Source organism: Pelmatolapia mariae, linkage group LG3_W (assembly GCF_036321145.2).
Source record: "Pelmatolapia mariae isolate MD_Pm_ZW linkage group LG3_W, Pm_UMD_F_2, whole genome shotgun sequence".
NCBI classification, from domain to species: Eukaryota; Metazoa; Chordata; class Actinopteri; order Cichliformes; family Cichlidae; genus Pelmatolapia; species Pelmatolapia mariae.
In genome coordinates, this window is record NC_086229.1 from 77,008,818 (window position 1) to 77,035,297 (window position 26,480).

At 42.3% G+C, this 26,480-nt stretch overlaps 2 protein-coding genes across 4 annotated transcripts in view; one reads left to right on the forward strand and one right to left on the reverse strand.

The window, feature by feature from the left end:
* The window catches only part of rbpjb (recombination signal binding protein for immunoglobulin kappa J region b), a 65,028-nt gene extending 49,494 nt beyond the window's left edge, over positions 1–15,534 (forward strand). For both annotated transcript variants that reach the window (XM_063469923.2, XM_063469926.1), the window contains exons 3-11: positions 514–609; positions 4,883–5,048; positions 5,307–5,481; positions 6,926–7,063; positions 7,353–7,465; positions 8,747–8,887; positions 9,132–9,287; positions 9,389–9,492; positions 11,139–15,534. In XM_063469923.2, the coding sequence (XP_063325993.1) occupies positions 514–609; positions 4,883–5,048; positions 5,307–5,481; positions 6,926–7,063; positions 7,353–7,465; positions 8,747–8,887; positions 9,132–9,287; positions 9,389–9,492; positions 11,139–11,463 (1,414 nt within the window). In that variant the 3' untranslated portion in view covers positions 11,464–15,534. The remainder of the gene's footprint in view (positions 1–513; positions 610–4,882; positions 5,049–5,306; positions 5,482–6,925; positions 7,064–7,352; positions 7,466–8,746; positions 8,888–9,131; positions 9,288–9,388; positions 9,493–11,138) is intronic.
* A 2,448-nt stretch (positions 15,535–17,982) lies between these two features.
* On the reverse strand, positions 17,983–24,966 carry cckar (cholecystokinin A receptor). Of its 2 annotated transcripts, none has more exons than XM_063469934.1 (6): positions 24,851–24,966; positions 24,582–24,721; positions 23,747–23,998; positions 20,597–20,858; positions 20,019–20,146; positions 17,983–19,763 (listed from the first exon to the last, which is right to left on the reverse strand). In XM_063469934.1, exons 2-6 carry the CDS (start codon positions 24,706–24,708, stop codon positions 19,174–19,176), a joined length of 1,359 nt encoding a protein of 452 aa, XP_063326004.1. In that variant the 5' UTR covers positions 24,709–24,721; positions 24,851–24,966; the 3' UTR covers positions 17,983–19,173. The 2 variants fall into 2 exon arrangements, with proteins under 2 accessions (XP_063326004.1, XP_063326002.1); XM_063469932.1 differs by having other exon boundaries at positions 24,582–24,770.
* Positions 24,967–26,480: the final 1,514 nt, after the last annotated feature.

Sequence of the window (26,480 nt, forward strand, 5' to 3'; positions counted from 1 at the left end):
ATGTGTAGCGATCGGGTCAAAGTATGTTGCTCTCCATGCGCATGACGTGCTTTAATTGTGCGTCTAAGCCCGATCTTTCACCTCCGCGCCTCTCAGTCGAGCAAGCTTTCGGCTCGCGCCTGTGAAGGGGGGGGGTTGGGGGTGTAGTGGGAGGTGAGAAGTTTTGGCAGAGTTGACAGAAGTAATCGGAGCACGGCCCTTGCAACATTTTTGACACGACATGAGGAATCTTTGGTGATGAGCTCAGCTCTGTTTTTGTTTTTTTGGCTCTGGTGTTTTCTTGCTCCCCCCTTAAACCTCGGATGGACCCAGGGAGAGCACAGCTTCTCTGCTAGCATATTGTGGAGGCTGTGGCTTTTCAGAGGTCGCTGCAAGTGTACTGCATGTGCATGTATACACAAGGAGGGTGGCCTCCTCTTAAGTCTTCTGTGAAGTTGCACTCACGTCACTTCCTCTTTCAGATTAGAAAATAGCTGGTTTAATTTATCTCTCTTCTTTTTTCTCTTCCTGCAGAGAAGCGATGAGGAATTACCTGAAGGAGCGAGGAGACCAAACTGTCATGATCCTACACGCAAAAGTTGCACAGAAATCCTATGGCAATGAGAAAAGGTGAGTTTAATATGAAATGGGAGCTTCTTGTCTAATACACGTTTTTTCAGGTTTTGGGAATCCTTAAAAGATTTTGGTCTTGAATCTTAAAGCAAATCTATTAATGCCGGTCAGTGTTTTTCACCCTCACAGTAACACATCACACAATTTATTCTTTAGCAGCCCCTGCTACATTTTATCCTGGAGTCTGCAGTTGTTTAGACACGTAGGACTTTGTGGGGGAGGATTTTTGTTTTATTTGAATATTTTAGTGGTCTGGCTCCTTGAGAACGTCTCACTAAATAACTGACGATCGCTGGATGGCCCTTCACGTGACCAGAAATGCTCATCATTGTCATCACTGCCATTGTATGGATTTCACCATGCAGTGTATTTGTGATCATCCAGTCTCTCATTGGTTTCTGTTTTTAAGTTGTCAGCTTGGTGGTTTTGTTTGGTTTCAAAGAAGAAAATGACGACTGTAAATCGCTCTGACCAGCCCTTTTTAAAGCTCATCAGTCCGCTGAATGTTTAACCCCTTCTTACAAACATAAAATCATAAACAACACGCTGAGATTGTGTGACACACCACGCAAACAAACAGACTTTTCAAATTTCCAGCTTCACTGTCTGCAGACGTGTCTCAAAAGATGTGAGAAAAATACGCTGGGCACAGCCACACACGCCTGTGGGTGAGATCTGGGTGGTCAGCAGTGTTGGTCAAGTTACTTGAAAATAGTAATTAGTGGATTACTTATCAAAGAAAGTAATTCTGTTACTTTACTGATTACTTATTTTCAAAAGTAATTAGTTTATTACTTAGTTTAAAAAAAAACATGACACACAACCTGAATATGTTATAAAGCAATAGACCTTTCAGCCTGCTGCATGGTCGTACTCTCTGCCGCACTCCATGTTATCCATTGTTGATCTGCACACTTCGATGTCGCACACTCGTACGTCATTGTCGTGAGACACTCTCACAAACAAAATCAGGGTTTAGTAATGCAGTTTGCTTATGGGAAAGTAACAGTAATCTAATTACCTTTTTCCAAAGTAATCCTTTACTTTACTCGATACTTGGAAAAAGTAATCGGATTACAGTTACTTTGTGTGTGTGTGTGTGTGTTTTAACACGTTACTGCCCATCTCCGGTAGCCATCCGGCTAAATTTACTTCCTTAGTGATGCTGGCGGCTTCTCGTCTTCAGCCCGTGGCGATAATGCTGCTTAGATTGCGATCGGTCGACAGTTCTTGTAAACGCAGTGTATTTTTCCTCAGAAGTTTGATTATTTATAAACGTGCTGCAAGCACTTATTTATCTGTTTGCATCACAATAATTCAAAGAACGGACACAGTTTAACATCAAGTTAAAGATTTAGAGAAAAAAAGCAAAAAAAAAAAAAGTTCTTAAATTTTAAAGAGGTTTTTTAAAAAAAATAAAAAAAAAACGAAAAAGAAATTTGGATTTTTTGTTTGTTTGTTTGTTTTTTTAGCCTGTAGCTGAGCCACAGTTTCCAGGCTTTATGTTAAAAAGCTCTTTCTGATTACGTCCCCACTGGTTGAAGACACCTGTGGCCCAGAGGAATTTATACTGTCCTCTAATCTATATTCAACTATTGTGGCAAACACAGGTAGTGTACATTAGTCAAGAGGGGTCGGGCGAAAGAGGGGACAAACAAAAGCACATTCCTCAGCACGGTGCCTCTGTGCTGAGTGGCTGTGTTGACCCCTCTGACCTCCGATATCTGTGAAGGTCAAAAAAGGAAGCGAGAGGCGACCTTTTACACGAGGCCACGTAAAAACCGCAGAGAGCCGGAAGAAGAAGGAGCTGCGACGGAGAGCTACGAGAATAAAAGAGGAAGAGGAGGAGGGGGCGTCTCGCAGCACCGTGAAGCCTTTCGGTGTGGGCTTTCACGGGCGAGCGCACATGTGACAACCTAATGTTGTCATTTTCATGCGGTACCTGATGCTGCTGGTTAAACGCAGGGTGATAGCTCGCCATCGTAACACTTTTTTTTTTTTCCCCATTTTTAGATCTGTTCCTCTTAGCTCATCTTCCTCGGGCCCTTCCTGTAACTATGCACTCACCTTTTTATCTCTCACTTAGAAGCATATTTTTATAGCTCTCCTCCACACCTCATGCGCATTTTGCAACTCTCCTGAGCCCCCCTATCCTCCTCCTCCCCACCACTCGGTTTCTTGGCCAAGGTGCAGCGCTGCTTGCGATCTCATCAGGGCCTATCTCTTGGTAAATCGGCTGTTGCACGCCAACTCCCAGACACCTCTGAGAGTTGGAGCGCAACAGAAGACAGAGCGAGGGAGAGAGATAGGAAAAGAGGTTGAGACGAATTCTTCTGAGGACTTTTTTAGCCATCTCGTCCAGTTAAAGTGACAGCGAAGAGAAACATTCAAACACTTCTGTAACACATTTAATGCTGCTCTTTTGTGCATTGAGGTTGAACTTTTTCAGGTGATAAGCAACTCCCAAAGGCCGTGCTCAGATGTAGCTGCAGGTATTTGTTTAAACATCCTCCTGGCCTGCAAAAGGCTGCGTTCATGTTTTGCGTCAGACCGCTTAATTCCTCCTTTTTTGTGCCTTAAAAAGAGAGAGCGCCCCAGAAAAAAACCCCCAAAAGTGGACGCACTGAGAATGTTAATGTGCCGTCTCCCTCTTTCTAAGCTGCCTCTCTCGCTGTCTGAGCTTTTTATAGGAGGTGAAAGTAGACAAACACCCACAGAGACAGACACTGGTGTTGCGAAATAGGTCGCTTTCCAGTTCCACACTGACGCACATGAATTTATTTGAAGTGTGTGCTCGTTCCGTAATGAGTGGATTTCTCTTTTAACAAAGCTGAACTTGCGAGTTATTTCAAGGGAGTTCTTGTTTTCACAGTAGTAACGTGCGTTTGAAAGGAGAAGAGAAGTAAAATGAGACCTTTTTAAAAATGGGGGAAGGAAAGTTAGGTTTCATTCAAAATGCTGCTTCTCGTTTCTTGACAGATCATTTAAGTTCTGGACCGATCACGGTAACATCTGCAGAATGAAGCGTGACAGCCTTTAGATAGATGTTTTACTGTAGCTGTACACAACAGCTTGTTGACCCGGGAGTTGGACTCCAGCTGGAGCTTGGTGCAAGAGTGCCATCTTCTGGTTCAAATTAGGAAGTGCACATTCAGGTCTTTTCTGTTCTTTCTCTTATCCTCCTCTCTTTTTATTTCCCCACATTTACACCTATCATCTGCTTGTTAAACCACTTAACATCGACCTATGACTCTTTCCAGCCTAAAAACGCCCCTAAATCAAGGAACGAACCAGAGTTTCTGACAACGTGGCAAAGAACTAATTTTAACATTATATCTTCAGACACTTCATTATTAGCAGACTGTCACAAAACGCACCGTTTTTCCATTCCTTTAGTTAGATCTACAAAAAGTTCCAAATATAATTAAATATAATTTTTATACAAGTTCAGGACAAAAGAAGCAACAGATCTAAAAACCACCTACAGCAGATGAACAGTATCTGAAAGTCATGAGATTCAGAAATGGGGGGAAAATCCAGCATTGCCAGAAACAGGACCTGAGAGACGCATGTGGCTCTTCATTAAAGCCTTATCAGAAATGGACTCAGTGGAAGTGTCAAGAAGCCGTTCATAAGGAAGGGAAACGGGATGAAAGGCTGAGGTGTGCCACAATACCCAAGAACTCGACTAAAACTCGGTGACAACACATCTGATTGGATCTTTTTTTTGGTTCCAGTCATCGTGTATATTGTGCAGAGGTCAGGAAAGATGTACAACCGTGAGTGTTTACAGCTGTAAGACACAGTGGAGGCTGTGTCATTGTCTGGGCTGCATTTCAGTCAGTGGTGTTGGAGATCTTGTTAAGATCAGAATTATGAACCGAGAAAAGTACCGTCAGATTTTGATCCACCATGTAAAATCATCTGGAAAGCATCTGATTGGCAGCAGCTTCATTTTTCAGCATGACAGTGATCCCAAACACACTGCCAGTGCAGTAAAAGCATACATGGATAGAAAAATGCAAAGTGAAGCACCTTCAGGCATATTGAGACTTCCCCTGGGCCCAGACCTCAACATTATTGAAGCAGTGTGGGATCATCTTCACAGAGACGAGAATAAAAGACAGAAACATTTAAAGAAGAGCTCTGGTGCTTCTCTCAACAAATCTCTGTCTCAAAAAATCACCACAAAAACAAATTTACTTTGTTTCATCACCTCTAAAGATGTAAATGCTGGCGATTATAGCTGCACGTGTGTCGTGTGTTCCAGGTTCTTCTGCCCTCCTCCCTGTGTGTACCTGATGGGCAGCGGCTGGAAGAAAAAGAAGGACCAGATGGAGCGAGACGGCTGCTCCGACCAGGAGTCGCAGCCTTGTGCCTTCATCGGCATCGGCAACAGCGACCAAGAAATGCAACAGCTCAACTTAGAGGGAAAGGTACAACACGCACCCACCCACACACATACTGTCACTCTGTCACTTACCTTGGCACAGGAACATGAAGTTACTCAGCAGAAGCTGCCATAGCCGCGCGGTATAGCCTCCAGGTACCCTGCAGTAAAGAAACAGGAAATCTGTCACATGCCTCCAGCACATTTGGAGCTTGTTTTTCTGCTGTAGTCTGATTAATATGCTTAATATGCATTAACAGAAATGAATCTGATTGTTTCTTTCTTTTTCTGCCTCCTGATTCAGAATTATTGCACAGCCAAAACCTTGTACATATCCGACTCTGACAAGAGAAAGCACTTCATGTTGTCTGTCAAGATGTTCTACGGCAACAGCGCGGACATCGGCGTCTTCCTCAGCAAGAGGATCAAAGTCATCTCCAAGCCCTCCAAAAAGAAGCAGTCCCTCAAAAATGCTGACTGTGAGTCATTTGTGATAAGTTTACAGAGCTTCGCTGTGAGTGTTTACCTTTTAGATTCACTCTTCGTGTCAAATCAGTGTGTAGCTCAGTCTGCCAGAGCTGTAAATTTAAACCCTGACAACAGCCTTAAACATATTAACATGCGCTTAACACACCATCATGATTTACTGCATAACCAGCTAGAGTGTTTCACGGGTCTCTCTTTTGGTTGGCACGCTCGAGCCGCAAAATCATTCAAGATATTCGGTACAGCGGTACAGACCACGGCCCGGACGTGCCGGCCTCGTACCCTGACATCTGTTTGTAAACTGGCTCTCTCTGTGAGGCTCTCGGCACTTTTGCAGTTTATTTTATGGTTTGTTTTCAGGCCTGTCAGTGTTGTAAGTTAATACTGATGTAAACTGAAAACGTCCCGCTGTTGCTGCTTTACACTCGGAGCAATGCCTTAGGTAACTGGCAGGATGCTTTTACTGTGAAGACTTGATTGCATTTACCACAGAGTCAGCAGAGCTTCATTAGCAGCTCAGGGAAAAGTACTTTGATTCTCACTGCAGCTGGAAAACATTGGATTGGTTGTATCTCATCTAAGATTCACTTACCCTGTAAAAGTATGGATCAGCTGGAGTGAACATGCCTTTACTAACACATGTGTGTAGATGGGATTTTTTGGGGGGGCGGGGGTATGTTTAGACGAAGTAAGAGCGTAAATGAGACCAAAATCTAACCAGAGTCCAGGCAGAAAGACTGCTTTGATACAAAAGACTAGAAGTGAAGACAAGAATAGAGGTTAAAACCTTGGATGAATGTTGAACAGGAGAAGGAGGCACGTAGAAGACATAGTTTTGTTTTTACAGTATTTAAGCACCAATGGGCGTCTCCCCAATTCCTGCACCAAAACATTTGACAGTAAATAAGGTTGGACTTTTTTTCTTCTTTAGGGAGCCAATAAGAAGGCACATGTGGGGGTTTTCTGAGCCATTATGAGGCTATTGAGAAAAAGCTTAAAGCCTTGATTAAAGCTTAAATTAAGCTGCTGATTTGCATTATTTCCATCTTGCACTGAAATGTAAACAATGTTTGAATTTGTGACTTCTAAATTCACTTTTCTACTTGTTTTATTCTTGCATATTTTATAACCTTAGTTTGTTCATTACTTTTAAAAATATGCTTAGATTTTTATGATTTAATGTAATATTTTTGTAAAATAAAGTGTTTTGAGCTAATCGTTTAGTCGATCAATACTATTTCTAACCACCAGAGGGCAGTGTAGTGAAAATGGAGTGTCCAGTAACCCAGTTATGTCACATGTGGCACACCTGTGCCACACACAGGACTTGTCCTGCCAGCTTGCAGAAGTCTTATCTCAGCTGACCTGAGAGCAACATGTTGTTTTTGGGGCATTATGTAACCGGCTGTGTCTCCACGCTTTCGTCTCCGCCCACAGTGTGCATTGCATCGGGGACCAAGGTGGCACTGTTCAACCGACTGCGCTCCCAAACAGTCAGCACGCGGTATCTACACGTGGAGGGTGGCAACTTTCACGCCAGCTCCCAACAGTGGGGCGCTTTCTACATCCACCTGTGTGAGTCTCCATCAGGTTTCATATCTGTTACACAAGCTTCTGATCATTCACGAGAACAGCGATGCAGTTTGACAGCCTGTCACCTTGTCTACATGTCACCCTCTCACTGTTCATTGTAGTCATAGCTTTGTTCTTTGTTGTAGTAATTACACATGTGATTCATCACAGACAAAGAAAGTGACGGGCCGATTGATAGATTGAATGTTGGCTTTAGTGTATAAACCACAGTGAGGCGTGTGGGCAGCTGGTTGCAGCATTGACTGCCTGTTCCTGTGCTTGGTGTTTGCAGTGGACGATGAGGAGTCAGAAGGAGAGGAGTTCACTGTGAGAGACGGTTATATCCACTACGGCCAGACGGTCAAGCTGGTCTGCTCCGTCACCGGCATGGCCCTGCCCAGACTGGTAACAATCACACCGTTTCACAAAAATGACACAATATGAAACTGTAATGCAAGGATGGACGAATCCAGTTTTTTTCTGGTTAACATACTTAAGGTATCGAATCACATGAAAGTGAACTGGACCAACCAACTAGTCTAAAACTAAGAGAAACGCGGAGATAATCGAATAAATGTGAGAGCTGTTTAATAGACCATATCAAAAACTGTCCAAACAACAGTATTTGAAACCATTAATCACATTCTTCAGTGATGAGTCATGTAACACTGCGGCACGTCGCATCGTGCATATTGAAGATGGCACGTTATGCTTCAAACAGACATGAAGAAGAAGAAAAAACACACTTAGAATAAACTGGCTACTACAAAAGATGTTCACTTATTATTAAAATATGACAAATTAAGGGTCACCTCTGTGTTTTAATCTGGACCTCGAGACAGATAGGAGCATTTGTTCAGCAGATTTCCCCGATCTAGAGGGACCTTAAAAACTACTAATGAAATCTTAAAATTGGTTTGCAAACTGACAGCCAATACGTGGTATCACTAGCAAGTGCCAACTAATGACCGTGCTGCAGCGTTTTGGACCAGCTGCTGTTGGCTAAAGCAATGACAGACTGACGTCCGAATACAGAGCGTTACTTTGATCGAGGCGAGATGAAATCGAGGCATGGATAGCTCAGTCTCAAAGTCTCTGAACCAGAGGAAAGGTTTCCCCTTTGCAGGTGACCGGAGATGAAAGAAGCTCGTTCCAACAACATCATTAATTTGTTTATCAAAAGTTAGATTCATGTCAAAGATCACTCCCAAGAGTTTTATAACTCCTTAAAAGGGCCGCGGTCATAGAGGTTAGCAGCACCAAACGCAGTGACCCCTCTTTTCTGTTTAAGTTAATAAAATTTAAACCTACCTTTGTGACGTATCCACAGTAAAACTCGGCAAATGCTGAACGTGAAATAGCAGAAAGCCTTTTTAATACTGAGTTTTTCTGAAAGGAGCAGCCTGATGTTTATTCCATATTACTCATGTTTTGACTGAACCTCTCGTGACATTGTTTTCTTTTCTTCTGTCTTTTCTGCTTGTGTCTTGTCCCCCTCCTCCTTTATCTCCCTGCTCATGCAGTCCTGCATTTCATTCCCCTTTGCTTCCAGATCACTGTAATTTTTTCCTTAATTCAGTTTCTTTCTTGTTTTATGCACTTAATTTTCTCCAACACTCACCCTGCGCTATTCCTTTTTCCCCATTGTTCAGTCGGCTAATCTGTTCCCCTCTCATGTCCTTTCAGATCATCCGGAAGGTGGACAAGCAGACGGCGCTGCTGGACGCCGATGACCCCGTCTCCCAGCTCCACAAGTGTGCCTTCTACCTGAAGGACACAGAGCGCATGTACCTGTGCCTTTCCCAAGAAAGGATCATTCAGTTTCAAGTCAGTGTCACTCTTATATCTCTACGCATCATTTCAGGGTTGCGGTCGTGTCACCCTCAGATTAAGTCAATCATACTATTCACAGATGACTGAGGATGATTGCTGTAGCGTTCTGAAAAAGGCTCCAGGCAGCCTGACTTGACATTGAATTTGAGTTCAGTTCTTCTACTATGCCTGGCTTATTTTCCTGTGGGTAGATGTTTTGGTCAAGTTGTCTTGGGTCTCACCCCCCCCCCTCCACCAGGCCACTCCATGCCCAAAGGAACCAAACAAGGAGATGATCAACGACGGCGCCTCCTGGACAATCATCAGCACAGACAAGGCCGAATACACCTTCTACGAGGGCATGGGCCCCGTCCACTCGCCTGTCACCCCGGTGCCTGTGGTGGAGAGCTTACAGGTATACGGAAGAGACAATTTTGGTTTTTACAATTCCCCCCCCTCTAACAGGACATTTCACCTGCACTACATCCCAGGTTTATTTATCTTGTTTGTCTGCAGCTAAACGGCGGCGGGGATGTCGCCATGCTGGAGCTGACGGGACAGAACTTCACTCCAAATCTGCGGGTCTGGTTCGGAGACGTTGAGGCTGAGACCATGTACAGGTGGGGCTTTGCTGGGATTCACTGGGATGTGCTTTGTGTCTTCCTCACCATTCTGCTGCTTTTTGAACATGTTCTAGGGTGCCAGGTTAAGTGAAGGGGGGGAAAAGAAACCACTGTGGCTAGATTTTTTCTTTTTATCCCAAGATTGTTGTTCATTATGAATAATCTAATACTGTAGTTACTGAGAGTTTTGGTTTGCTAATTTCCACCTTTATTTATGGCGTTCACTAGAGTTGCTTTGCATGATTCAAAGTTTGAAATAATCCTCACTTGTTCTATTCCTGACCGTGGTGCAGCCCCTCATTGTAAAACAAGCCACTGTCCCTCCCTTTAAGCCAGTTGTCTTTTGATTGGCTGCCCCCCGTAAACCACAGCAGGTGGGCGGGACTTTTGTGCTCATAGACAGAGCTGTGCTTCAGGTGGTGGAGCAGGTCACGTACTAATCAGAACATTGGTGGTTCAATCCCCGTCTGCTCCTGTATGCTTCAAAGAGCCTTCCGCAAGATACTAACTCCAAGTTCTTATCAGAAGAAAGCACTTACATAGAAAGTGTGTGAGGGTGAATGAGGCAAGTGTAAAGCCATTTGAGTGCTCGGAGTAGAAAAGAACCAGTCCTCTTACCATTTACCTTTCAGCTGTGTACCTGAGATGGACACATTAGGAGTATCCCATTTCACTGATGTCATACAGAGCCCCTATAGTAGGGAAAAAAACAGCTGAGGTTTTAGAGCAGTCTGATCATCAGAGAGAAAGAGCCATCCATCTCTTTTCCTCTGCTTATTTAATTCAGAGCTGTGGGAACAATGAATTTCTTGTAAATACACTGTCCTCATGTTTTGAGAGTCAGGCTCATATTAAACATGGCCAATGTTTAATATATGAGCATATATGATGGATTCAGTTAAAGAACAAAGTGTTTACTCTCTTGCTCTTAATACTTGTTATTAGTGGCAACTTCAGACTAGTTAATATAATTTGCCCATTTTGTGTTAGCTGTATGTATTTAATAGACAATATACCACACATACCTTGTAAAATCCACCTTTCTTAACTTATCCTGTCATGTTGAGTTTCTCCGAGCGACTGATCTACATGTGTTTATCACTGCCACCCACCAAGCATGACACACTTGCAGTACAGGAACATCAAAGTGACCACCTACCTACCTCAGTGCAGGTCTACCAAGCCTCCGACCCATGCACTCTGTGGATGTGTCTAAACATGTACCGAGGTCCCTGCACTGCTTGGGTATATATTTAGACTTATAGGTGATAAAGTTGGGCAGCAGGGAATTTGTCAGCTGATATATTACTCACTGTACATTATGCCTTGTGTGAGCTGGAGAATCTGTAAACAGCACTGCTTTATGGCAGTAATGGGTTTGTTATGGTTTGGTCATGTTTGCTGAATTAACCAGGAATCCCAAAATGGTTTTATGAGTTGATTTTCAGTGTTATGTTTCTTATATGTAAAAACCCAATTTTCCAAAATCCACAGAGAGCTGATTTCCTGAAGCGTAAGCTCCTTGTGACTCACTGATTTGGTCTAATCCTTATAAAGTCAAAGTAAAAACGAATAGAAGCTCCACCCTAACTCCAGACGGAGTCTTCCCTGCAGTATGACTCCATCATCGTGTCTCCCTGCAGGTGTGCCGAAAGCATGCTGTGCGTGGTGCCCGACATCTCCGCCTTCCGCGAGGGCTGGCGCTGGGTGCGGCAGCCCGTCCAGGTGCCCGTCACGTTGGTGAGGAACGACGGCATCATCTACTCCACCACACTGACCTTCACCTACACGCCGGAGCCGGGACCGAGGCCACACTGCAGCGCCGCCGGCGCGATCCTGCGGGCCAGCAACTCGAGCCTGCTCAGCAACAGCAGCCAGGAGGCCGGCTCCAGCGTCTACGGCTCCAACAGCACTTCCAACGCAGGAGTCACATCTTCTTCCTCCACCGCCGCAGCCGTGGTCTCCTAACGCACACATGGGGGGGGGGCACTCATACAATATGCCTTGAGAGCAAATATACCCTGAGGTATATGAAGACTATAGGAAATAAACAAAACTGACTCACTCTAAAAGTGCTGCGTTCATTTTGGATACAAAGAAGCTGCAAAGGAAAACAAAACAAAAGAATCGGTGGGACAGAGGAGCCCTACGCAGGGGGAAATCTGAAGGAGTGACATCACAACATTGTCAGCTGATGGGAATAAACGTATATAAAGTGCTCCTTGACACGCCTCCCCACCCCAGCCCCCCCACTCTCTTCTCCTGTGGTTACTTTAGGGACCTGCCTGTCCAGTTCTGGTGTTGGGAATGAGTGAATTCCTGCAGGCTCAGAGCACCAGCACCTTTCTACAGCTGTGAGGACGGAAACCACAACAACAGTACATCCACCGTGTGCATCCCACCTCCCCTTTATCCTCCCCGCTCCGTTTTTATTTTTATTTTTTTGTAATTATTCCTTTTAGTTTCTCACATTCACGTCTGAAACCCTTATCAGGGGTGGGGGCGGGGGTGGTTTGGATGTGTTGTTGTTGGAGGGAGTGCAAGGATGCAGAGGGACACACATAAAACGTGACGATAACATAGTTTTTATGGACCAAGGATCTTGTATAAGCTTTAGTAAAGGTACATTTTTCTCCATACCTTTTTTGTATTAAACATATAGTACACTTTTGTTACCAAATAGTTTCTATTCTTCCTCTGAGCTTGGGCTTTGTTTTTATTTTTATTTTTTTCTCCCCTTCGAGGTCCAAAATCCCAACCTGTATGTTATTGTGACCTTACTTCAAACGCCTTTTTTGGGGGGTTTCATTTTGATATACTTGCTTCTTCTTTTTGGGGAAAAGTCTGAAGTCTTGGGTTGGGGTTTTTTTTGTTTTGTTTTTTAGATTTTACATAAGCAAAGGTCGTTTTTTTTTTTTTGTTGTTGTTTTTTTTCTGTTTTTTTGCTTTTGAAAGGGGACAAACCTCAGAGGGCCTATTTTTTATCATTGGTTTTTAATGAAGTCTTTAAGAAAAAAAAAAAAAGAAAAGCTTTAAGCAACGCCTCTGCCTTGCCTGCAATACTCTGTGTGCGCTGTGTCTCCTGGAAAGTATACACATCAGTACATGTCACACGGAGCCATAGCAACATCTGCAGAACATGAAAGCGGTCTTCTGCGAGAGCAAATCCGTCTGCCGCTTTCAAACTAATGTACCGAGCGTAGTCTTCGACTTCAAAGGATAGCCTTAGTACTGTATATTCTTACTGTGTACACAGGTAAGCCAGTCACATATCTGATAATATCCTTTATCTGTCACTGCTAACGTATCCAATAATGTAGTGTCTCAAAACTTGCACCTAGCAAAGGTGTCTTCCAGTCCGTGCTGTAGTTCTGGTGGCATTTATCTCCAAAAAAAGGAAAAAAACAACAGAGGGGGGAAAAAAGACACTTTTCAATTTGATGTGGCCTTACTGAAAACTTCAAATAGAAGAAGAAGAAAAAAACACTTCAGTTTTCTTATATGCTGTTTACTCACCTTGGGAGAACCTGTGCATAGCACAAAAGCAAGCTGACGCCTCGCTTCTCTGCTGTTTGGAGCTCATCGCCGCGGCTCTCCAACCACCTTCCCCGTGCAGAGCAGCCTTCTGAAGGGAGCCTTCATTCCCAGTGTACAAGTACAATAACCCACTTTTTTTTCTTTTTTTTTAAAAACTCCCACGCTGGTGCCCGGCACCTTCTCACTTTTTGGTACAACGTCTCACGAGCGCTGTAAGCTCTTTTTCAGCCTTCTTCTTCTTTTTCTTTAAAAAAAAAAAAAAAAAAGTCCTGTGGTTTAATGTGTTGGCAGAGCAAGCGTGTGTACATTGTGAACTCACTGTCCGAGTAGTTGCACTCATACATGTTCGATGGCGAGACCTGTAGGAGTTATAAAGGCCTTCTAAATGTGTATTACTGAAAATGTGCATTTCCAAAACATAACAGCAATATTGTACAGGTCATCTCATCAGTTTTTGTTTTCGTTTCGGGTTTTGTCCGCCTGAGCACTAGTTCACCAGCCAGCAAATATATATGTGTATGTGTGTGTGTGTCTTTCATATACAGTCGCTGTAATCGGTGTATTGAGTCAGACTCGCTCCACGTCCTCTCCGAGAAAAAGGAAAAAAACAACTTTTATTGGTGTGGGTTTTTTTTTTTTTTTTTTTTTAAATGTCTTCCACCGGGATCTAAACGTCTGATAAATGTGGATAAAAGATTCAAAGGCAATACTTGTGATCGCAGTATTACAGTACAACTGTATACAAAGAACAATACTGTGACTTGAATGTGTGCTTAATGAAGTATTTCAGTTTTTCTTATTTGCGCCCTCGAAACAGGAACACACAGACTCGTTTGGCCCTGCCCACGCTTCCATGTAAAAAAATAAAAATATTAATAAGAGAAAAGTTTAAATTATGCCCCTCCCCCTTCTCCCCCCATTTTGCCGTTCTTGCCCACCTGTGTGTCGTTAATGTTAAATGTTTTATATTGTAATATTGATATTTTTTAAATTATTGGTACAAAGTTTCCCCTTGTCTTATGTCCACACACAAAAAAAGAATTAAAAACGGAAAAAAAAAAACTAGAAAAGTGCATTATTGGCCGTGCTGCCTGAGTCTGGCTGCTTCCTGTTTGTTCTGGAAACGTGGAGGAAGTCGAAGAAGGTGCTGCAGCCGCCGCGTAGCATCAAAACCCAACATTTGGCGCTTCTTCTTCTGCAGCGTGTCGAGCTGCAGGTCGACCCCTCCCCGCCCCAAAGCCCTTTATTCTGCAGGATGGAGGTCACGAAATCTGAACTGTAGATTTGTAACTTCTTTTCTTTGTCTTCGAGCTCTAAATTCAGTGTCAGCATAGCATCGCCTCGCCTCCGCCGCTTTAGGCTAACCGCCCGTCCTCCTCCTTCCTCCCCTTTGGCTACAGAGCAGCTTCGCCACTTTTGTTGTAAACTAACACACACAAAAAAGGGGTGATGCACGCTTTTCTCCGAAAATGTGTCGCCTTGACAATCCGAGCTGGTTTACAGTTTTATTATTTTTTTTCTCTCTCTTAAAACATCTGGAGTTTTAAGGGACAAAGGGAGGATACAGCGTAACCAGATAAGAGGGGTCATTTTAAAAAAAGAAAAATGTTACATGCCTTCTTTAAAGAAAAAACAAAACTTTCGATAAAGCTTTTTCACGAGGAAAAAAAGCAACAAACCACCATCTCATTGTTTGTTTTACAGATCTTTTTCACTTTGTGTTTGTGTATGTGTCTGGTCTTTTTTTTTTTTTTTTTTTACACCTCCAAAAGCAGCTGTTTTTGTTTTGTTTTTTTAATAATGAGCTCTGAACAATGTATGTATCCTCTAATATGCCAAATGTCTTTTATAATGTAGTTTTCATGCACTGCTAAACAAAAACAGGGCAGAGTGAGAGGCAGCTTTAAACAGACTTTTGTTTTTGTGTTTAAGAAAAAAAAGTTTAAAAAAAAGGAGTGTGGAGCCCTTTCTCTGTCGCACTCAGCCTTACTTCTCCTCAAGACTTATTCGGCTGTTTGCACTACAGAGCGCTAACTTTTCTATTTCTCTCACACGTTTCATCCTCACTCACATTTTCCTCGCCTTTATTTTCTTCTTTTCCCGCCTTTTAACACGCAGCCTGTTGTGCTTAGCTTGCAGATCACCTTTTATTTATCATTTCTTCCTCTTCTTCTTCCTCACACCCCTCCACTATCTTCCACTTCTCTCACTGTATCTGTGTATTATTCTAGTAAAAATGGTAAGCAGAGGTGTCATTGTGGTAGTATACTCAGTGCTCAAAGGGTTGCTGATGGTAGAAACCTGTGCCGTTTGTAACATTTAGCAATAACGTCAAAAACAAAGGGGACGGTTCTTTTTTTTGTTTTTTATAACATAACGTTAGTTTGTTTTTTGTACATATTGCAGCTCCAGATCATTGCTCAAATCTGTATGTCATTAAAAGAAGAAAAAAAAATGAGAAAAAAACTTGCAATATTGGCATAAAAATGAGAAATAAAAAAAAGTGATGTAAAATCTCACTTTGTGTGGGTTTTTTATGACGATTCTTTGATTATTTTTAGTTTGAATTATGATTGTAGCTGAAGAGAAGAAATAACCCATTATTGACATTTATTTATTTATTTATTTGGTGTGTAAACAACAGCGTCCGATGATGCTTCAACATCTGGTGGCTGCAAGGTGACGGCAGGTGGGGAGGTTTGGGCATTTACCAAGCCCAAATGGAGCTCTTATCTGATGAACTCCCAGCGGATCGTCTTTCCTTTAAGTCCTCTGTCATTAAAGCTGTTAAAAGCTCTGAGTCGCTTCGCTGAAGTGTGCGCACGCACTGACTTTATATGGTCGATGGATCGCAGATTTGCAGGAGATCACAACATCTTCCACCAAAGCCAAACTCAGGTGTATATTACAAAGCAATAAAAATCACTGGAATCACTTTTGTACATTCAGGTCTGAACCCATTACCTCGATGTTGAACAAAACACACAGCCATTGCACTTTAAAAGTAAGAATTTACAGTGGAACATTAGGGCTATATTTACAGTGAATAAGCTGCTACATCAGTGCTGCTATATTTAACATTTACCTGGAAATTGGTTGGATAATGCCAGGAACTGGCCCTTTTAAGAGGAGCTGCAGGTGTGTTGAGTCCCAGAAAAGATAAGGCCTCTGCGTGCCCGCGAGGTGGGTCAAGGACGGCAGCAGAGCCGTTTGTGTTGGGATTGAGTTATGGCTGATCTGCAGCGTGGGGATCAGACGACACATAAAATGTTGTTTTCAAGCACAAGTTTACACAGCTAGGTGCTTAAAATTCCTAAATATCGATATTATAGCTCATTTCGAGCCTGTTTACACTTGGTTTGAAATGCATCTTGGGCAATCGGGTCACAAGCGGACAGTGTTATATACATGCGTAAACAACCACAGAGATGTGATCACTCAGACCCCTTGCCTTGGTGGTCCGGGACACATTAGGCAACGTGCTTTTTGTAGTGTAATAGTTAATGTTTCCTGGTGTGTGCCCAGCGAGGACGTCATTGATGCAGGATGTGGTGGTAGCAACTGACCTTGTCCTGGCTGATGTCAATTGCCGGAAAACCCCATACAAGCATATTGTTTATTGAAAAACATTTCAATTTCATCCAGACTGGCGCTTGTCTAGTGCTTTGACCTTCTTGAGCAAGGGTGGGCAATTAATTTCCCCAAGGGGCTACATGGTAAACTGAGACTGTTGCGGAGGGCCCAGTTTGTCATGTGGCCCCTTGGGAAAATTAATTGTCCACCCCTGCTCTAGTGGGACTCGTGGAGCTAGTAACAAACTGAACTGAAGTGGTTAGCTGAACACCTTGAAGATGCATAATAGGTGTTAACAGCAACGTGTCTCTGCTATCCACTTGTTTGATTCATTGAAATGCATCTTATAACCAAGTGCAAATAGGGGGTTTGTTTTTTCTCAATGTCTTTTAGAGGTGCTTGTCACAAGCATCGAGCTAAACATCAAGCAAAATGAGCTAAGCATCTTTGCGTTAGCTCATTTAGTAAAACCTAAAACCCGAAATAAGGACCGTAGTTTTCTTCCTGCTGGGCATACTCTCAGAGCTATTGTTTAGTTCTAATGTTACACCCGTGCATTAGAGCTCAGAAACTTTAAACTGCCAACACTTAAACATTAAAGGTTACTCGGTGTCTTTGGCTCAGATTCCGCCTAATAAAGCCGACATGGTAATCACCAGCTCAAAGTAAAATTAATTTTATTGATTGATTAGGTATTCTTGGCTTTGTAAAACTGATTAGATAAGTTTGAAATTCAATCTGTGGTGTAATAGCTAAAGTCTCACTAATAGAGGGAATTTTGGTAGCAAATTAGGAACAAGTAAAAAATTATAAATTTTTCACATCGTTTGAATATGAATACATGTAAATTCCAGTGGGAAGGTACAATTTGTGCAGCTGTAACAATACAGTTGGACTTTAGTGACATTAAGCTTTAAAGGTTACATAAATAAAATACATTCCTTCAGCAGAGAATTTGTCACACTAATGGACTGTAAAAAAAAACATGACGCTCCCAGCCAGTTTTAAATTAAAGCTCTGAACATAACCTGTCCCAGACAAGGTTATAAGTTGTCGTGGAAATATAGTCAGACTAAACAAAAAAAACAAAGAGCATCTTGCTAACTTGTTATACACCCTTCTAATCTTCAAACTATACTTGTAGCTTGAACTTTTTTGTTTATGTATATATAAAATCTGGAGTTGCATGTTAAATTTTTTGTGTCATTTCCCGTAACAGGCTAGCTATACAGAAATCATCGCACTAGAGTTTGCATTGAAATAGCTTAACACAAATAGCATAATTGCAAAACAAACAATAAAATGTTTTTACATTTGTATTTGTACATGTGAATTACATATAAAAGCAGCAAAATATTAGTGACCTTTAGAGCCAATAATAGTAGGATTCTTCGTATTGATAGAGTATCTTTTACCTGCCATTAATAGCTTTATTTTACATTTCCCGCCATTAATAGCATTTTCCCGCCTTTTCCTTCCATTAAAAGCTTTATTCCACTTTCCCGCCCTAAATAGCATTTTTAATGTTCTTCCCACCATTAAGAGCGTTATTTCAGTTTTTCCTGCCATTAATAGCTCTGTTTTACATTTCCCACCAATAGTGTTTTCTAGATTTTCCCGCCATTAATAGCTTTATTTCACTTTTCTTGCCATTAATAACATTGCTAATTGCTAAGCTAGCCACTTTCCAGCTCCAGATGACATCCAGGTTAAATGTTTTCTTTAAGTCGGCGTTTACTTATGTTTAAAAACTTGCTGTTGCACAACAATTTTAACGATATTAATAATACAAAGAATAACACATATTAAAAGCTTTAGAAAGCACATTTGGATACATTACAAAATAACTGGAAATCAGTGGTTGTCATTTATAAATAAAAGCTAAAGCACATTTGTTTAGTTTCTCATTTGTCATTTTATAAAAGATAGATGGGGTTTTATTTATTTATTTATGCTTAAAGGTCATGTTGGCTTAAAAGGTCATTTTTCACCATTGTAATTTATTCAGACTAACATCATTAAATCTTTAGATAAGCTATTTAAAAAAAGGTAAAACTTTATTGAACTATCAGTGCATCAATTAACCCATTTAAAATTATAAAAATTGACCTCTCTTTGGCACTGCGTGTTATTTGAAAAGCTGCCCACCTAGTGCACGTGGATCAAATGAAGCATGTGTAAATACTGTTAGGTTACTGTACAGTTCAGAAGCAGTTTTAAGCGTGTATAAAACAAAAGCAAGTAAAATGAGAACTGATTCTCTGCTTCATCAGAACTTTGCACTTCTTCGACAAGCTTGTGGGCCCTAAAAGCAAGTATGAACAGGCATCAGTCGGCCACTCTGCAAGCTATATAGAAACATTTATGATAAAGTCACAGCTGATTAGCTGTGACTTTACGGACGGCACACCCCATCTGCTCCACAGTCTCTGCCTACTTGTCACATTAAAATAGTGCTCAGTCTCGTAAGCACTGTGACAGCTTTTCACAAAAACAACAAACCACAGCTCTCCATCATATGCTTGCACTTGGGCCAGTACACTAGGTGCACAGACGGATCAATCCGACTTAAGTCAGCTCACTCCAGGCTGATGCACGGATGCCCGTGTAGGTGAAGCGTGTGCTGGTTCCACTTGGTGACGTATGACCATTCTGCTCAGGGCTCTTGGGCCCCTCTCGCGGTCTGCCGGCTTCCCCTTGGGTTAGTCTGCTTCCAGCTGACCTCGTCAAGCCGCTACTGCCTCCGCCACCCCTCCTGAAACACCTGCAGCAGGAGAAGGTGGCCAGCATACCCTGGCGGAAGCGCTTGTTCATGAAACAGTAAATGATGGGATTGACGCAGGCTGAGGTGTAGGAGAGCAGGTGGATGAAGGAGATCGGCGCGCCAGTGAGACGGTAGGCCGAACGCCGGTCGAAAGCTTGCCATGCATTGACCACAAAGACGGGGGTCCAGCACAGGAAGAAGAGACACACAATGACCAGCAGCATTCGGATAACACGTTTCTTAGCCATCAGGTTGGACGTGGAGCTGCCGCTGCCACACACGCGGCCCACCATGGAGCTACCGGTGTTCATCGTCAAACTCTTCTTTTTGGACGGCTGCAGGTAACAGCCATCACTGTCACCTGGCTTAATGCTGCTAGTGCTGGACTGTCTGTCTGCAAGGGAAGATAATTATAAACTGATTTATCACTAGCATAAAAAAGAAGTTCAAAGCCGCCAATTCCATCATTGAGACAGTGAAGCAGTCCCCCCCAAAAACCCCACGTATTCAGAAACTTTAACTAGAGTGCCCCAATGTTAAAGTAAAGAAGATAAAATTCATGTTAATCAGATCTTTGCTTTTAACTGTTAACATTCAAAATAACCACATTTTAAAACCTTTTGTTACTTTCTGTGCTCAGGTATCATACCTCTGCCAACTTTCCTGTTGGACATCTCAAACTTGATGCCCCGGTAGAGCTCTATTGAGATGAGTCCATAGGCTGTCATCATGACGATCCCAGGGATAAGGAAGAGCAGCAACAATAGGGACACATACCTGGAAAGAAAGATATTTTGAGTGGGGTGAGAGAATCCATGAGCTTCACACATACCTCAAATGTTTCTCTTACTGTTTGTGCTTAGTGAATACCAGAACCCCCTCATCAGTCAGTTCTACACTATTTTATATATTTAATTGCTTAATTGTTGAGCGTTTAAATTTTAAATCTTCCTGTGCAGCATTTGTCTTGACTGATTAACAACATTAGCAGCAACTGAAAAATGAAAACTTTTACTTTGAAGAGTCAAATCTGTGTCTCGCATAAAGATCTTCCCAAAAGGTCGTCTCTCGCCAGCAGCACCAAGCTGGGAAAATCAATAAAGTGCCCATCTGAAATTAGCAAAGGGCTATTTTTTGCTACCTCTCAGGCCAAGTACATCCAAGTGTGAAGATGCCTCAGAAGGACAGTTTAGCAGTGCACTTTTTGGGGGTTTTTTTTCAGCTCACCAGGACTGCTGGATGATGTCGTTGGGCCACACCAGGCGGCACATGTGCCCGGTGCTGTTGTTGAGCCGGGTGAAGGGCTTGAGGGTGCTAAAAATGGGGTAGGGCAGCATCAGTATAAAAGACCCCAACCAGGTGGCAGTGATGACCTTGGCAGCGTGGGATTTTGTCTGCCACGCCCTGGAGGTGAGGGGGTTGCAAATGGCACTGTAGCGCTCCAGGGAGATGGCTACCAGGTTAAAGGTGGAGACGCTCACAGAGACACCTGCAGAGGTCAGAAAATCCACACTGCTGAGTTCTGATTGGCTGAAACTTCATTCATTACATCATCATTACAGACTAATGTAGAACACTGCATTTTTTCTAATGTGTTACATTTGTTTATAAACAGGATTATCAGACAAACCAGCAGCAGCTGTGTGACGCTGTCATATCAGCAGCTTGATTAATCTGTGCCGTGAAGAATTAAAGCAACTCTCATATCTGAGCATAAAATATTGAAAGTATGTGTTTGTGTGTTTTACAGAATAGTCATTGGAAATTGTTTGGCTTTACCACCACATATAAAACCACAACAAGTGCATTCACTCTTTAAAACGAAATTACAACCAAAAGACCATTAACCTAGCTTAGCATAAAAAATGAAACATTATAAAAAGAGGACAGCTTTACCCCACGCCCATCTATATTTATTAAATCTGCAAATTTAGAAAATTATATATTTAAAAAATGGCCTCAAAATGACTCATATGATAATTTACACTTTGGTCTTATTATGTTTACATCTCTCTTCACTTTACTTGTCTCCTCTGCCTTGTGTCCGCTTTGCCAGGACACACAGAGGCGAGCAGAGAAAGACCAGATAGTGAAACAGAGAGCAGAGGAGTGTGGCTCCCAAGCGTCTTAGACCTGCACTCTTTTTAGCCAGCAGGGGGCGACTCCTCTGGTTGAACCCAGTTTTGTCAAAATGAAACAAATACATGTGAAGTAAGAACTGAACTTTAGGCATCTGTAATCCTTTGACTGCCAATTCTCACTTCATCCACAGACCTGCTTTGCATTTTTTAGAAAGATGCCGCCGCAGCACTAATCGTCTGTTAATAAGTGTTAATCGTCATCTTCCTCTCCTCCCCCGTGTGCTGCATCTCCCAGAAAAACATCCTCACAACATGTCACTGTGTTTACAGTAATGTTGCTGCACACGTTAATGCTCCACCACATTAAATTTAACTGCTGAGCTGCGACAGAGCACATCCTGCGCTGCCTGTCAGGGCGGCAGTATTGGCGCGCTCAGAAACAACAACAGGATGCACAAACACACTTGAAATAGCTGCTTTGTGCAATCCGAGAGGACACACAAACAGACAAATGATGCAACAATCCTGGGAGAGCTTTGTGATTTTGAGGAAAGAGCTAAATGAAAAATTAAACTCACATTTCCTTGCGGACGTGTAATTGGATGAAAATGAAATATTAGCAGTAGATACAACATCGGTAATGAATGCACCTTATTACAGAGCTCGCAGCGAGAAAATGTGATTCACATGTCTGATGGGACTGACTCATCTCCTTTGAAGCTGTCAGTATGGAAGTTTTCAAATGCCCGAATAAAGATAAATGAAACTCTGAAAGGAAGTGACACAGAAGGACAAACTGAGGCAGCGAGTCTTAAAAAGCAAAAAACTCCAAAGAAAAAAACCCCATTTATGTTGCTTTTTGTTGAAAGTACTTGAAAATATTTTGATTGTGACTTTTGAAAAATGTTTAAATCTTCCATAGATTGTGGCATCTGCTGTTAACTGCATGGAAATGATAAAACTTTGGTGTCTAAACTTTTTGACTGTAAAACAAACAAACAAGAAACAGGAAGCCCCCAAACACTCACTGATGCCATTCGGCACCACAAACCACAGATCTACCTGTGGGGCTTTGCAGTCTGTGCAACGCGCAGCCCTCTCTATCTTTAGACCCTTGTTTCCGGTTTGGGAATCCATCCTCCATAACAGAGACCTCAAGTCTCCATAACAGAGACCTGACGTCTGGTGATGGTGATGAGCTAAATTACTGGAAGCAGATGCATCATGGTCTTCAGCTGTGTAGCCTCAGTGGTATAAATTGAGGCTGTGCAGTCCAGAGGGGGTGGATGAATGTTACATTTGATGTCACTGATCCTTTCAGACTTGTGTTGGCTGGTTGGATGCAAAAAACAAAAAGCCATGTGATTATGCAAGGTTGCAATTGTTTTTTGCACCTCATCATGATTGGTTTAAGAACTCGCAATAGATGTGGGCGGAACGATCCAAATATCGATAGTATCGATACCACCGCTATCAGATCGATACTTTGCATCTTTACTCTAAATTCAGTATGTAGCCCATGAGCTGTGTTGTATAAAACTACACCTCTAACATGCACTGTGGAAAATGTCTGAAGTATAAATGAAAGTCTTTTTAATGGTCATTAAAACGTGTTTAGATTTTGTAAGGTGAGCTGCCTTCCTAGTTTAAAAGTTTCAGTATCGGTGTTGGTATCGCCAATAATGTCCTTGCATTTACTTGATATCTGACCGATACCAAAATTACTGCTCGTTATTGCACAGCCTTAACTATCGATGATATCCCAGAAACCTGCTGGTGCATGCATGAACGCAAATTCCGCCTTCAAATTTCTTTTCTGAATTCATCTTATAATACACCCTGTTTTTATCTATTTTTATATTTATACTGACAAACTCATTAAAAAAAAAAAGCTCCACTCTCATGTTCAGCATGTCTGAACATCTCTGAGCCACGCTGTTTTTAGCTGACTCTCGTTAAAGCTCCGGGAGGATTTGAAAATGCAGGGAAATGAACCGGGCTCTGGACATGCCCTCGGATTACTTTAATTAGCATCGGTATGATTCCATTACCAACACAATTCAAAACACGATAATAACTCACAGAGCTGGGGAACTGTGTCATGTTTGTGTGGCATGTTAGGAAGCCTTGAACTGGAGGCCAGATGTGCACTGGTGTGAAACTTTATTTAGTTCATTTAGACGCATTTTAACATATTTTAACTGATTAAATCAACTAAAATAGTCATGTTTTAACAATAACAACAATAAACAACTTGGGTTGTCGATTAATATGAAGAATCGCGGAGGACACGTACCCATGAAATACATCACCAGCTTGCATATGCCGTTGCCGAAGATGAAGTCCCTCATGAGGTTGGGGATAAGGGTGAAGGGGATGCAGACTAGGGACACCATCAGGTCGCTGACCGCCAGAGACAGCAGGAACAGGTTGGTGACAGTCCTCATACGCCGGTTCCTGACCAGGACGGCGATGATGAGGCTGTTCCCCAGCACGCTGAGGAGGAAGATGAGGCTGTAGAGGGCGATCCGCACTGTCTGGTTGATGTCTGTGGAAGTGGGGCACAGTACGAGTTTACACGCACACAGATACCAGTTTCTACATTTATTTAAATGAATGCACAGCCCGTATGCTAAAATCCCCCATAATGTTTATAAAATAGCCACTCATATGCACTCAGGCTGTAACCACAGAGAGGTTGGAGCCAGAGAGACCTGGAATATCTTCAGGATTTGTATTCAGTTTAGGGGTTTTAGCCTCAACAACGTCGTCACTGATGCGTCTTTGGTCTCTATTTAAGTCCACAAAGTGCACAAAGATAGTTCAGTTCATTTGACATATGCGGACTCAGTGAGCAGTGACAGCATTATGTGTCACTACTCACATACAGCGGACTACATTGGCTTTGAGAAGGACCTGAGCCATATGCGTAATGCGCACTGACGCACGAAAAATGCCCAAAGCAGTCGCTCTTACGGTACAAGCCCGAGTAGAATCAACGCTGTTTGAGCCACTAAATAAATAATAATAAGAAAAAAAAGAAACATCGGACTTTTGAATGGAGTGGTCTAAAATTGCACAAGATGTTCCTCGGCATTTTGCTGCTTTAAAGGCAGATAAAGTCGCTGTACCTTTGGGTTCTGGTAAGACGTCTTGCTCGCTCTCGCACTCGGAAATATTCTTGATCCCAAAACTGCACAAAATCCTGTTGAGGTCCGTTGAGTTTATCAGCATGTCGTGGATTGTAAACGTCTCCATTTCGCAGTTTCTCCTATAGCCTCGAGTAGAAATCAGTCATATGAACATCAACCGGAATGCTCCTTCGAGAAAAGAAAAATGCTCCAGGGTATTTGCACGGAGAAATACTAAGTATCCATAGTGATTTTATTATTATTATTACCTTATTTTAACGAGGCAATAAAAAGTAGAGGGGATGACGATAATAAGAGCAGGACTGCTCTCTACAAGTTCCCGTGCGCTCTCGGCGTGGCGCGCTGCGCTCCTCTGGTGCTCCACATTTCCAACTCCTGACAGCATGTGGAAGGGTCTCGCTCTTGAAAGCTCACCCCGCCTCTGTGGACCCCCCCTCCTCCTTTTCTTTAAATCACCACGTGTCAAACCATGGCACTGATAGAGAGAGAGGGAGAGATAAGACGGGCTGATAGATTATATTCCGGCTAATTTAGAAGAAGGTTGAAGCCAAAACGTCAAAAATTCAAATGCACCGAACTGCAGTCCTTCACCTGCCGTGGGCTATCCATATATCCCACGACCCCCCGCCCGAATTTCACCGTGGAATTGCAAGACTGGAGAAGCTCTTTTACCTTTTACTCTAGTTTGAGTTGTTCTGACGGGTGGAGGAGCAGGCTGTCGTTATCGCCAGCTCCAATATTTAGAAGTCAGTCACACTGACTGTTGTTTCACTCCCTCACACGAGAAGAGCCAAGTCATAATTATAGTCTTGGGAGTTGTTTGATGAAATCCTTAAAAGAGGGAGCGAGAGAGAGAGAGAGAGAGAGAGAGAGAGAGAGAGAGAGAGAGAGAGAGAGAGAGAACCCTCTCGGGAAAAAAGCTGTTCACGGTTCTCAGAAACAGTTGGTGGTGTTTTGGGTGGGTTTCTGCTGTAATCTGTTATTATTTAAAGCCGCTTCGACACAAAGAGGTGTGAGGCCCTTTGTGCCAAAAAGGGCCTCACACCCCGTTTAGTCTGGTTACAGCAGCACCTGCAAAACAAACAAACAAAGGAAATGAAGAGCAGAGAACTAATAGGCTATCTCAGGTGCATCTGGCCAGATGTGAGACCACAGCTAATAACATGAAGATTTTTTTCTATTTCACCTCCAGTTAAACAGATGCAGTTATATCATTTGGGTCATTTCCAGTTATCCTCCAGAATCATGAGCCTCGGCAGTTTATTAATGGAGCGCATTCAAAAACATCACATGCAGAGCAGGTTTGCTTAGTCTGGACAGAGATGCTCGTTTATTACAAACTCAAACACGTGTAAATCATCTGTAATGTGATAGTAATACATGACGTATCACTGTGTGAGAAGCTTTATAATGGCTTTATTTCATGTTTGGTAATCTATAGAAATCCTAACAAGCAACATTTTATTTTATTTTTGTTTTTATTGTTTTTAAGTTTCAGTTTTATTCTCATTATTTTAAAAAGTGTTTGTCTTTTAATTTTTTTTTTAAATTAATTTTAGAAATCTTTTGTCATCAGTGAGATTTCAGAACCTCACGCAGTGTAAACACTTTGCTCACACACAAGGCATAGTTTGTGTGAATTCCTGTTTGGGCCTCAGGGGGGTTTATTGGGGTGGGGCGTATTCCTGTGAAGAACTGCTGACGCGATTCAGTCAAAGTCAGCTAGACAAGTCCTAACCTGAATAAGAAAACATTTTAAACCCATGACGTTTTAATGTTTCTTTTTGTTTTGTTTTGTTTTCCAGACAATTAAATAACCACAAACCAATCACAAAAAGAAGAAGAACCAGTTTTCCACTTCTCAGTAAGGCTATAATA

What these genes read in the sequence shown, in the direction of transcription:
- cckar (XM_063469934.1), bottom strand. Translation starts at nt 24,708, where the DNA reads ATGGAGACGTTTACAATCCACGACATGCTGATAAACTCAACGGACCTC. An exon ending in GACATCATCCAGCAGTCCTG is followed by an intron (nt 20,147 to 20,596) that starts GTGAGCTGAAAA and finishes CTTTCTTTCCAG; the next exon opens with GTATGTGTCCCTATTGTTGC. An exon ending in CAACAGGAAAGTTGGCAGAG is followed by an intron (nt 19,764 to 20,018) that starts GTATGATACCTG and finishes CTTCCCTTGCAG; the next exon opens with ACAGACAGTCCAGCACTAGC.